The 13,030-nt window shown below is 45.2% G+C and overlaps 1 protein-coding gene across 5 annotated transcripts in view; it reads right to left on the bottom strand.

Moving 5' to 3' along the window:
- Positions 1–13,030, bottom strand: part of KIAA1210 (KIAA1210 ortholog) — a 56,948-nt gene that overhangs the window by 11,000 nt on the left and 32,918 nt on the right. For all 5 annotated transcript variants that reach the window (XM_058712975.1, XM_058712973.1, XM_058712974.1 and 2 more), the window contains exons 6-7: positions 11,174–11,326; positions 1,301–1,409 (exon numbers count right to left, since the gene is read on the bottom strand). In XM_058712975.1, the coding sequence (XP_058568958.1) occupies positions 1,301–1,409; positions 11,174–11,326 (262 nt within the window). The remainder of the gene's footprint in view (positions 1–1,300; positions 1,410–11,173; positions 11,327–13,030) is intronic.

Below are 13,030 nucleotides of genomic sequence, written 5' to 3' on the forward strand. Positions count from 1 at the left end.
TGCAGATATCGCTTTAATTTTTTGCAAGGTGCCAACAGGGGGTCATCTGGGAGGTAGGATTGCGGCCCCCTTTTCTTTTGCTTTTTACTCTCTTGTATTAAATCAATCTGATGTCGTGCACATGCAAAGCAATTCTTGGAAAGCCTGAACAGTTACATCAGTCTATACAGGCTTTGGGTCAAGCACAAGACAGCAGTTACACAGATGGCCCCACGCCTCCCTCGTAATTTATGAGGAGCCGTTGGGTCCCCAGGTGGGAGGGCCCTCACCGCCTTCTGCCGCTCATCATCTGCCACATGCCCCGAACTCTGTCTAGTTGTCTCAGGTCCCGCATGCAGCACCGGGCATAGCTGCCTGCACTCCAAATTATACAGAAAACCAACGTGTCTGCCCCCACGGACACGGAAGCAGGTCTAGCCTCCATGTATAAAAGGGACAACTATTAAAAATAAATATGAGGGGCGCCCGGGTGGCTCAGTTGGTTAAGCGTCCAACTTTGGCGGCTTGGGATTCTGTGTCTCCCTCTCTCTCTGCCCCTCCCCCACTCGTGCCCCGTTGCTCTCTGTTTCTCTCTCTCTCCAAGATAAATAAACATTAAAACAATTTTAAACGTTAAAAAACTTAAACAATAAGAAATATGAGAAAAAGATTAAGAAAGAAGTAAATTGAATTTTCATCACATTTTCTCCTTCTCCTCCTCTTCCCTCCTCCTCCTCCTTCTCCTCCTCCTCCTCCTTCTTCCTGCAGATGAGTTTTGTGAATTTTCATGGGGAAATGTGTCTAGGGAGCTCCTGTCTTTGAACCCACACGGGGAAATCCTTTGTGGCAAAAATATACCTGTTCAACTTAATTGTGGAGCTAGAATTTTGTTGTATCGAGTATTGCTTGAAATTAGGCTGCCATCGGCAGCAACCAATGTCCCCATCCACACACACACACACACACACACACACAGAGATTTTCACCCCAGTGGTATTTGTTATTTGGGGGATTTGGTAGGTGCCGGCTGTCAAGGACACCTATCCACAGCTGCCCAGATCTCTGGCTGGAAATGCATTTAGATAAAATAGAGATCCGGGTATAATCTTTTTACCTTAATCCCCCACAAGGGGCAATTGTATTAGCCGGGCAGTTTCAATGGAGGAACCTGGACCCCGCTGGTGTGCACCTGAACTTGAACGCTCTCCGAGGACCGGAGGCAGCAGGCCTAGCTGAATCTCACTCCACAGCTCCTATCACCTAGCCCGGTGCCATAAAGCTCCTAATACGCGTTTCTGAATGAGGGTAAGGATGTGCCAACCTGCACTGTCGTTTTTCGGCTTCTTTTGGACAGCTTCTTGGGATGTCGTTGTACTCTTCTCTTCTTGAGACACCAGCGGAACGCCTGGCTTCCCCTGTTTTGGCTCCCCCTAAAAGAGGGAAAGAAAGCGCTTGAACCCGACTGAAGGGTTTCCCACCCACCCTTGCGTGGTAGCCAAAGAAAGTAACATCAGGGGGAAAAAGAAAGTCCTTGATATCCAAATGGCTCAGCTGGGAGCATAACGACACCATTAACCATAGAAATCATGTCCAATGGCATTCATCCTCCGCTGATCCTTTTCCCTGTTGGAAGTGATCATTTTACCTATTGGAAGCGAGTCACGCGAATTCCAAGTTTCTGACCCCTGAGCGATGTGCTGCAGGGAACCTTCTAAAACTAACCCCGGAAACCGCCGAACCACGCTACCAGGCCGTCGGTCTGCAGCCGTGGTTGTTGGGCCGGACGGCAACCAGCTTCTTGGGGACGCGGGCATTCCCAAATGCGTTGCACCCGACCTGGGAGCCAAATTCAAAGCCCGTTTGGCTTCTTTTCAGGGAATTTAGTGAAAGCACGAATCAGGCCTCTCCAGCTCCAAGGAAGCAAAGAGGATCGGAGGTTTGCTGGGAAAGAAGAGAGAACACGACGAAGGGTTCAGCCCTTATGCGGAAAGGGTTGGGCTTGGTTCAACAATAAACCGGGTTTACAGATGATTACAGCGCAGCTTTGGAAATGTCAGAGGAGCAGCGTGCCGAGCGGAGCGGTGACCGAAATTTGCTCCGTGTGAGCCTTTATGGACGTACCTCTGATCTATTACTGATACTGATACTGATCTGATGTATCAAGTGTGTTACCGTTGACGCCCTCACTCGAAGTGCCTGTGCAGACAGACTCAGGTCAAAGTAATCTACTGGTGAGTGAATGAGGTGAGGTAGACCCGGGCTCAAGTCTCTGCTCCATTATTTACTCACCGTGTGACCTCGGCCAGTTATTCTTGAAATCTCTGTGTCTACGTCTATCTCTAAATCTCTACACCCACATCTATAAACCAGGGGGTGAGGAGAAAGGCCAAGAGATTCCAGAGCAAGGAACAGGTGGCAGCAGCCTCTGTGTCATAAATGATCCCGGACCCTTTCGTATTCGCCCACGAGTCAGGGAGAGTCGCACGGAAGAAGACGGGCTGACCTTCTTAGAGACCGATGCCCAGGCGTTTTCTTAATTAGGTCATGCAGAAGGAAGGGAGTCAGAGGTTCACGCTAACTCTCCCTCGGCCACCCCCCCCCCCCCCCCACATCTCCTAGGTTTGTGGCGAGGTGTCCAGGCGACGATGCACGTAAATAGGGTTTAGTGCACAGGGATGAGTCCCCTTCTGCTCGACAACCAAGGAGATCCTCTCAGGGCCACCAGAGGGCCCCCCGGACCTGCTGTCCTGCCACCTCTTCTTTCTTTTTTTAAAATTTTTTTTAAATGTTTATTTATTTTTGAGACAGAGAGAGACAGAGCATGAATGGGGGAGGGTCAGAGAGAGGGAGACACAGAATCTGAAACAGGCTCCGGGCTCTGAGCTGTCAGCACAGGGGCCCGATGCGGGGCTCGAACTCACGGACCGCGAGATCATGACCTGAGCCGAAGTCGGCGCTCAACCGACTGAGCCACCCAGGCGCCCCATGCCACCTCTTCTTTCAACCCACAGTTTGTTCTCTTTCTGAAGCTAAATTGAGGTGTCCGAGCTGAGCTCTCTCTCTGCCCCTCCCCCACTTGTGCTCTCTCAAAACTAAAGAAACGTTGCAAAAATGATAATTGAAAGAAACCTGATCTGGGCTACGGTTGAATACCTTCTACAAAGAAAGGCTGAGTGAATTCCCAGCAGTTTCTGGGGTTTAGGTCACTGTGTCTGCTTTCTTCAGTCCCTTTTATGGAAGTTCTGCACGCGGGTTTGCTCCCCTCTCGGGGGTGGGGCGGGGTGTTGAGTTTGGGACCGTGCCCTTGACTTTGCCATCCCTCCTCGGGGTATGGATCCCACAAACCATACCACTCCCCCAAGAGCAGTTTGTGAAGGTTGGAACCCATTCTCTTAGGATATGAGGGTTTTTGTCCCAGGCCTCTTGAAGGACTCACAGTCGTTTGAATGTTCTTCTGCTTCTGCTTCCAGGGATTTAAAGCCATCTTGTGTCAAGCACAAGGGGCTGAAGAATCCCAACAGGCCTTCGGGGAGGCTGGGGTGCTAAAACCAATGGGCAGCTGAGCGCTGCTGGGAGAGGTTATCACGGTAAATGTGGTCAAGGACTGTGAGTGGACGGGTCCGGGTGAGGGCTCAAAGGAGCTCTGGAGAGAGTGGGAGAAAAGAAATGAGGCAGCTCCGCGTGCTGGAAATTGTTCCGGCTGACGACTTCCCAAAGAAGAAAACTCTCCTGATTTCTTTACGTGTCCCTTTCCTTCCAGCAATATTCACGCTTCTGGTCAACGGGCTCACTTCTGCTGCTTCCCTCGTAGGGGAGGGCAAGAAGCCTGAAGTTCAGGGGGCTCCCCTGCTTAGAAAGGATGCGGGGGCTCCCCTCTGCCCTCAGAGAGGAACTCAGCCACTTCATGGAGCTTACAAGGTCAGAGGATTTGTATTTTCTCTCATCCCCTACCCCCCGTTTCGTAGCAGGAGGGTCTGACCGGGGTGAGAGGCCCAGTCTGTGTCAATAAAACCCAATAGGGTTCTGGGGTTTCTCCATAGGAGGGGGGGAGGGTGCGGAGGGGAGAAAATCAGGGTGGAAAAGGGGCTTGTCTTTTGCCTAAACAGCACGCTGCTTTGATTGACATTCACTGTTCCAGAATGAGGAAGCAGGACCCTGAGGAACTGAGCGTCCTCACCCATGATGAGGTGGGATGGATCCTGTCACCTTTGCCTCGTTATGGCTGGCTTCCCCCTATTGCCAAACCATCCGGGCCTGGGGCTCCCCAGTCGAGCTCCTCTGTAGAGGTTTCCAAATAGCCTTCTCTGGGCTTCCCGCCGTCGCCTTTGCTACACCTCAAAGGCACAGCCCAGAGCACCTCCCGCTCCTGAGAAACTCCAAATATCTGTGTTTAGGAGGGCCCCTCCGAAGGCCAGGTGATGAGCCATCTCTTCCCTGGACACCAGTGGCAGGCGATCGGGTTCCGCGGGTGGACGGAATTTCCATTTCTGTGGACTCGTTGGCTCTTTCCAACCTGGCTTGTCACCGCACCCGGGGCCCCTCTGGTATCCGCGGCTTTCACATCTCTTCACATGTCCCCACCTCTGCTGTGTGTTGGTCCGGTGGTACCCTATGGGGCTCCAGACACGGTCCTCGTATGGCCTGTGACTCCAGTGCCTGGGGACATAACACGGTGCTAACGGGTCGGCCAACGCTCTGCCCAGGTCACTATTCCGTTTCCGGTTCTAGGCAAGGCGGAAGGAACGCTAGCTTTTGGAGGGTCGATCGCGCAAGATTAGGAGGGGTCCTGGGCCTTTCTTAACTTCTTTATTCGTGAATTCATGGGACACCTCTTCCTGGTGGTGTATATTTGCCTGCGTTATCTACAGGAACAACACGTGTTATTGCTGGGCACGCTGTTCCTGCACGTTCCGGTGGCTTGCCTCTCTCACTTCCTTTAGGTCTTGATACAAAAGCCACCTTCTCAGTGACAGACACCTTCCCTGGCTAACCTATTTAAAATTTTATCCGCCCGGGGGGTTCAGTCGCTTAAGCATCCGACTTCGGCTCAGGTCATGATCTCCCGGTTCGTGGGTTCGAGCCCCGCGTCGGGGTCTGTGCTGACAGCTCGGAGCCTGGAGCCTGCTTCCGATTCTGCGTCTCCCTCTCTCTCTGCCCCTCCCCCCCTCCCCCGAAAAATAACTAAACGTTAAAAAAAGAAAGTCTCCATACGTGTGAGCAGCTGTTGCTGTTTGGGGCGCTGGTTGTATAAATTTAGAGAGCTGCTAGAGTCCACGTGGTTTGGTGAAAAAGTGGTGTGGATTTAGGCAGGAATCGCGCGTTTGAATCAGCTTCGGTTGGCTCTGTAGCCTTGGCCAAGTCATTTCACCTCTCTGAACCTCTTTGGGTTGGTTTGTTTGTTTCCACCTAAAACGGGAATAACAGTATCTTCCCTACCTACCTTACTGAGTTACTGAGACAATCAAATGCACCTATATATGCAAAATCACTTTGTAAGCTACAAATTTCCATGCAACAGCGGCAGGGGTGGGGGCATTACGCCCTCCTTTGATGTGTCAGGGGATTTAAAAAAATATATCACTGGGCTTCAAAAACCTATCTATAAATACCAATGGTGAATTATGGAATAGGCCCTCAGGGGTAAAGCAAAAGACGCGGTAAGGAGGCAGTCCTGCCAGACTCTAAATTAACTCTTCATTAGCCTATACGATGTTAGGACTGGCAGCGGCTTAACCCCCACCACGTTCAATAGCAACATTCACCCTGCAGTGGAGCTAAAGCCCAGGTGCTTGATCAGCTCAGACTATAAGCACCTAAGTACTTGATACACCCCTTTCCCAAGAGCAAAAAGCGATTGGGTTGTGTATGCATGGCTTCTCTTTCGCACACTTATTTTTCCCCGTGAAAAGCAATATTGAAGAAGAAAGATCATCTACGGGCTCATCAGGGAATACAGATGAACATGAGCCAGGTTGGGAAAGTGGCGGGGGGTCAGGGAAGTGCTAAGCAGGAAGATCCTCTGGTCCAAGGTGGGGGCTAAAGACGGCCGGCGGGGTGGATGAGTCAGGCCCTGTTAGGTCAGACCGCCTGGGCTTGTGTGTCTCTGTGTGGTAAGAGCCGACGTCAAACAGAGTCACCATGGCTCACTATGTCACTGGGTCGCCTGCGCTCTGCAAAGATATCTGTTCATCCCCATTGCCAGTCTCGCCTCTACTCAAAGGACACAAGCCACTGAACCAGGACAGAGGGCTGTGAGGCCGAAAGAGGAAGATCACTCAGGGGAGTTTCGCTAACCACAACTGAAAGGGGCAAAGCGTTCAACTGTTCACCCAAGGAAACGTGGAAGACACAGGCTGAGGAAGCGAGGCTTCAGGCAATCCTTCCTGTTCTGCCCCCGGGAAGGGGTGGGGTGGAAGGAAAAAGTGAGCCTGGAGTAAAAGGTCGGCGGTGTCCTTTGAAAAACCTCTCTTTATCATTACTTTTTGCCATTTTAATTATGAGTCCTGGTGTCCTTGAAGGGTAATGGGTTTCCCCCCTGGTACCAGTAGGAGGCAGCAGCTTGGAGAAGAAAATAAAACAGCGAACTTGAACTTGGAAAGACTCCTTGGAGATGGAGTCCTCTTTTCATCTGACTTTCCTATTTGGTGGATTCGGTTTTGCGCTGAGCTCCTTAGTCGATCCTCAGTGAGAAGGCGGTAGGAGTTGGGTTGGTGGGGAGGCCTCCAGGGATAGACTGCTTGGGGGTCATAATTTATGGGAAGCTTAGAGAAGCCTCCGGGCCAGCATATCTGGTTGGGATGGTGATTCCAGCGATTTCTTGGGATGACGCGGTTGCCACCACCTGTCCCCCTTGTGTTCACCACAGTGAACTAATGAACCAAGAAGCATGGCAGAAACAGCCAAGAAACTCTCATGCCTGGGGGTGATAGGAGGTTGACTAGACCACCAAAGATTAGACTTTCTGTCTGCCAGCCCAACGCTTAACGTACTGCAAGCAACCTGACTGAATTCTTGAATTTACTAATAGGAAGTTCATGACACTCCAGCAGGACGAATGTTTAGACTGGTGCTTGGAAATGTTGACTATAAATAACTTAACTCTGTTCATTAGCCTATAAAATGCATAGTTAGCCTACTCAAATTCACAGCAAGAGAAAACTCTGTATCTTAAAATGTCAAAGCTAGCAAAAGGAAGTAAATAATAAAGATTAAGGCAGAGACAGTGAAATGGGGAATAGAAAAAACAATAGAGAAAGTCAATGAAACCAAAAGTTGGTTCTTTGAAGAGTAAAACAAAATCGATGAATCTTTAGGAAGATTTACTAAGACAAAAAGACAGAAGACACAAATCCCTAGAAGTAGAAATGAAAAGGGAAAATTACTATGGACTTTACAGAAATAAAAGGAATTATAAGACAATACTACACATAATTGTATGTCAACAAACTAGATTACCTAGATGAAAGAGATAAATTCCTAGACACATCCAAAGTATCAAAATTGACTCAAGAAGAAATAGAAAATCTGAATTGACCGATAACGAGTAAAGATACTGAATCAGTAATCAAAACTTCCCAACAATAACAAAAAAGACCAGGACCAGATGGCCTCACCGATAAATTTTACCAAACTTTTAAATAGTTAACACCAATCCTTAACAAATATTTCAAAAAAAAAAAATTGAAGAGGAAACACTTCCTGATTCTACGAGGCCACCACTGTCATGATTCCAAAGCCAAATAAAGGTATCATGAGAAAAGAATACTTTAGACCTACGTCCCTCGTAAATACACACGCAAAAATACTAGCAAACAAGGTCCAACAGCATATTAAGGCAATTGTATAGCACAGCAATCAATTGCAAGGAGGTTTCATATGAAAATCACTCAATGTAATAATATACCATATTAATAGAATGAAGGAAAAAAAACGACACCATCATTTCAATTGATGTAGAAAAGCACTGTTAACAGGTGTGCCCGGGGTGGCTCAGTGGGTTAAGCATCTGACTTTGGCTCAGGTCATGATCTCATAGTTTGTGAGTTTGAGCCCCATATCAGGCTCTCTGCTGTCAGCACAGAGTTTGCTTCAGATCCTCTGCCCCCCCACCCCCCCCCCCGCACTCTCTCTCTCTCTCTCTCAAAAATGAATAAACATTTAAAAAAAAAAGGAAAGAAAAGCATTTGACAAAATCCAACACTTGTTCATACTAAAAACACCTAACAAACTAGGGATAGAAAGCTTATATGAAAAATCCATAGCTGATATCATACTCAATGGTGAAAAACTGAAATCTTTCCCCCTAAGATCAGGAATAAGAAAAGGATGTTTGCTTTTGCCACTTTTATTTGTTTTACTGGAAGTTCTAGCCAATTAGGCAAGGAAGAGAAACAAAACGCATGCAAACTGGAAAGGAAGAAGTAAAACTATCTCCATTTATAAATGGCATGATCTTATATATAGAAAATTATGTATCTACAGATATATATATACATATACATATGAATGGAGACATATATATACATATACATATATATATATGTCTCCATTCATCTGCAGTTAACTGATTTCCAACAAGGGCGCCAAGAACATTAAATGGAAGAAATAATAGTTTTTTCAACAAACAGTGCTGGGACAACTGGATGGTCACATGCAAGCCATGGCAACACTGTATGTTAACTAACTTGAATTAAAAAGAAAATGAAGTTAGACCCTATCTCACCCCATATATAAATATGAACTAAAAACGGATCAAAGACTTAAATATAAGAGCTAAAACTCTTTGAAGGAAACATAGGGGTAAATCTTCATGATCATAAGTTGGGCAATGGCTTCTTAGATATGACACCAAAAACACAAGTTATCAAAAGAAAAAATATCAATAAATTTGACTTCGTCAAAATTAAATTTTTTAAAAAATTTATTCTTTTGATAGAATTAGAAGACAACTCACAGAATAGGGGGGGAACGTTTGCAAACCATAGATCTGAAGAGGGTCTAGTATCCAGAATATATAAAGAATTCATAACTCAACAACAAAAAAACAATGCATTAAATAAAAAATGGGCAAAGGTCTTAAACAGACATGTCTCCAAAGAAGGTATACAAATGGCCAATAAGCACAAGAAAAGATGGTTAACATCATTAGTCACTAGCGAAATACAAATCAAAACCACAATGAGATACATACAGTTCACAGCCACTAGAATGACTATTTTTAAAAAATGGAAAATGACAAGTGTTGACCGGCATGTGAAGATACCGGAACCCTTAAACATAGCTGGTGGGAACGTAAAGTGGTGCAGCTGCTGAGAAAAACAGTTCGGCGGCTCCTCAAAAGGTTAAATACAGAATTACCATATGATCCAGCAATTTCACTGCTAGGTATACACCCAAAAGAGCTGAAAACATATGCTCAAACACAAACTTGTGTACGAACGTTCATAGCAGCACTATTCATGATAGCCAATAGGTAGATAGGACCCAAATATCCATCAGTGGATGAAGAGCTAAACAAAATATGGTATATCCATACAATGGAGTATTATTCAGCCATAGAAACAACTGGAGTACTATAACATGGATGAATCTCAAAAACATGGTACTAAGTGAAAGAGGCCATATACAAAAGGCCATATATTGTGTGATTACACTTATATGATAGGCAAATCCAGAGGCAGAAATCAGACTGGTGGTTGCCAGGGGCTGAGAGGAAAGAGGAATGAATGATGAATGACTGCTTAATAAGTGTGGGGGAATCAAAACCATTCGGGACCTAGATAGGAGTGATGGTTGTGAATTAATGCCATTGAATTGTATGCTTTAACGTGATACATTTTTTTGAAGTCTATTTATTTATTTTGGGGGGGGGCATGGAAGGGGCAGAGAGAAAGGGAGAGAAAGACTGCCAAGCAGGCTCTGCGCTGTCAGCACAGAGCCTGTCGTGGGGCTGGGACCCACGAACCATGAGGTCATGACCTGAGCCAAAGCCAAGAGCCAGACGCTTAACTGACTGAGCCACCCAGGCGCCCCTAACATGATAAAGTTTACGTTATGTGTATTTTATCACAATAAAAGTTATCTAATTCAATCCTTCCACCAATTCAGACTAATTTGTCTGATTTAGCAGTATTCTGCTGAAAATACTTACAGTCATAGTCTAAATCCATTGGCTGGTGAGGAACCATATCCACCTACCATTTGCCTATGCTTTAATTTTGTTCCTAACTTGACTGGGGTTTTGTTGTTGTTGTTGTTGACATATTTAACTGAAGGCTGCTTCCCTCCATTGGATCTTTTAACATCAAAACAGTTTTGTGCTGACTGGTCAATTATCTTCATTATAAATTACCTTTATGTTTACTTTTTAGTTCCCAACGTTAATTGTTCTAAATGCTACTTCACTTTAAAAGTCCTAGGGCACCTGGGTGGCTCAGTGGGTTAAGCACCCGACTCGATTTCGGCTCAGCTTATGATCTCATGGTTCATGGGCTCGAGTCCCACATTGGGCTCTGCACTGACAGTGTGGAACCTGAATGGGATTCTCTCTCTCCCTCTCTCTCTGCCCCTCCCCTGCTAGTGTTCTCTCTCTCTCAAAATAAATAAGTAAACATTAAATATATATATATATATATATATATATATATTTAAAAGTCTTTTCAAGTTCACTAACAACCAATTAAATTAACCATTCATTAGTTTGAGAATGGAGGTATTGATATGGGTACAATCTACTAATTTCCCAGTTGTTGATGGATATGACTTCATTGACAAACCCAGATGCATAAAATGCACAATACATGCCCTTTCACGTGTCAAATGATTTTTCACATGGGTGTGTGTCTACCAAACAATACTACATGCCCTAACCCTTGAGATTCTGCCATTCAAAAACACAGAGCCTTTACTCCCATAAAAATCTCCATTGTTTTCTTCCCAAAATAACTGAAAACCTCGGCAAACTATTCTTGTTTTCTGAAATACTGTCTTCTGTTGCTCATCAACTAAAGTGCTGATGATTTGGTTTGTAGACTGGGCAGAAAACCACCATGCAAGTCAAAAGTAAAAAATGGCCGCTCCTTCCCCAAATGTCCCCCTAGTGCTCAACTCCAGCGGAAGAGAGTGCAAGCAGAGATCATGCCTCCGACCTGTGCCCCACAACCAAACCAAGCCCTAGGAGGGGGCTAACACTCACCTTCTTCATTGTCAAGATCTGCTCTGAAATGTCCTTTGGTGAGCTCTCAGGTGTCTCCTCAACAACAGAGATTTCCTCAAAGTCCTTAGAGATTGTGTCAGAATGGATAAGAGGTGGGCTGATGCTTCGTTGGCGTGGCAGCAGTGATGGGCTCTGTTAAGGAGGAGAATAGAAGGAAAAGTTAAAACCTGTGCGCTTTCTTCCAAATTACTGATGTCCTCTTGTTGCTTGATGGCGGAAGGGCTAAGAACCCAAAGTGAGAAAACAAGCCAAGAAAAGAATCTCCCACCTCCTGTCTTCAGTTCTTATACCTATGCAAGCCGAAGCCCAAGAGTTTTGGTTTGCCCTCTGGGTTGCTGCACACTTCTGCCAATCCCCACACAAAGACAGAAACTTCAAATTGCTTGTTTGATCAAAATGAAAATTCTGGGCTGCAGGGCTGGTTCCATATCCACAAATCAATCAACATGATACGTCACATTAATAAAAGAAAGGATAAGAACCACATGATTCTCTCAAGAGATGCAGAGAAAGCATTTGACAAAATACAGCATCCTTTCTTGATAAAAACCTTCAAGAAAGTAGGGATAGAAGGATCCTACCTCGAGATCATAAAAGCCATATATGAACGACCCACTGTTAATATAATCTTCAATGGGGAAAAACTGACAACTTTCCCCCGAAGGTCAGGAACAAGACAGGGATGTCCACTCTCAGCACTGCTGTTCAACACAGTGTTGAAAGCAATCAGACAACAAAAAGAAATAAAAGGCATTCAAATCAGCAAGGAAGAAGTCGAAACTTTCACTCTGCACAGACGACATGATACTCTTTGTGGAAAACCCAAAAGACTCCACCAAAAAACTGCTAGAGCTGATACATGAATTCAGTAAAGCCGCAGGATATAAAATCAATGTACAGAAACCTGTGGCATTTCTAGACACCAATAATGAAGCAGCAGAAAAAGAAATCAAGGAATCAAGCCCATTTACAATTGCACCAAAAACCATAAAATACCTAGGAATAAACTTAACCAAAGAGCAAAAGATCCATACACTGAAAACTACAGAAAGCTTATGAAAGAAATTAAAGAAGACACAAAAAATGGAAAAACATCCCACGCTCATGGATTGGAAGAACAAATATTGTTAAAATGTCGATAACTACCCAAAGCAATCCACATATTCAATGCAATCCTTATCAAAATAATGCCAGAATTCTTCACAGAGAGAGAACAAACAATTCTAAAATTTATATGGAACTAGAAAAGACCCTGAATAGCCACAGTAATGTTTCAGAAGAAACCAAAGCTGAAGGCATCACAATTCCGGACCTCAAGCTGTATTACAAAGCCATAATCATCAAGACAGTATGGTACTGGCACACACAGATCAATGGAACAGAATAGGGAACCCAGAAATGGACCCACAAACACATGGCCAACTAATCTTTGACAAAGCAGGAAAGAATACCCAATGGAAAAAAGACAGTCTCTTCAGCAAATGGTGTTGGGAAAACTGGACAGCGACATGCAGAAGAATGAACCTGGACCACTTTCTTACACTATACACAAAATAAATTCAAAATGGATGAAAGACCTAAACGTGAGACAGGAAGCCATCAAAATCCTACAGGAGAAAACAGGCAACAACTTCTTTCACCTCAGCCACAGCAACTTCTTACTAGACATGTCTGTGGAGGCGAGGGAAACAAAAACAAAAATGAACTATTGGGACCTCATCAAGATAAAGAGCTTCTGCACAGCGAAGGAAACAGTCCACAAAACTAAAAGGCAACCACCAGAATGGGAGAAGATATTTCCAAATGACATATCTGATAAAGGGTTTGGCTAGTATC

This window comes from Neofelis nebulosa, chromosome X, assembly GCF_028018385.1.
Source record: "Neofelis nebulosa isolate mNeoNeb1 chromosome X, mNeoNeb1.pri, whole genome shotgun sequence".
NCBI lineage: Eukaryota > Metazoa > Chordata > Mammalia > Carnivora > Felidae > Neofelis > Neofelis nebulosa.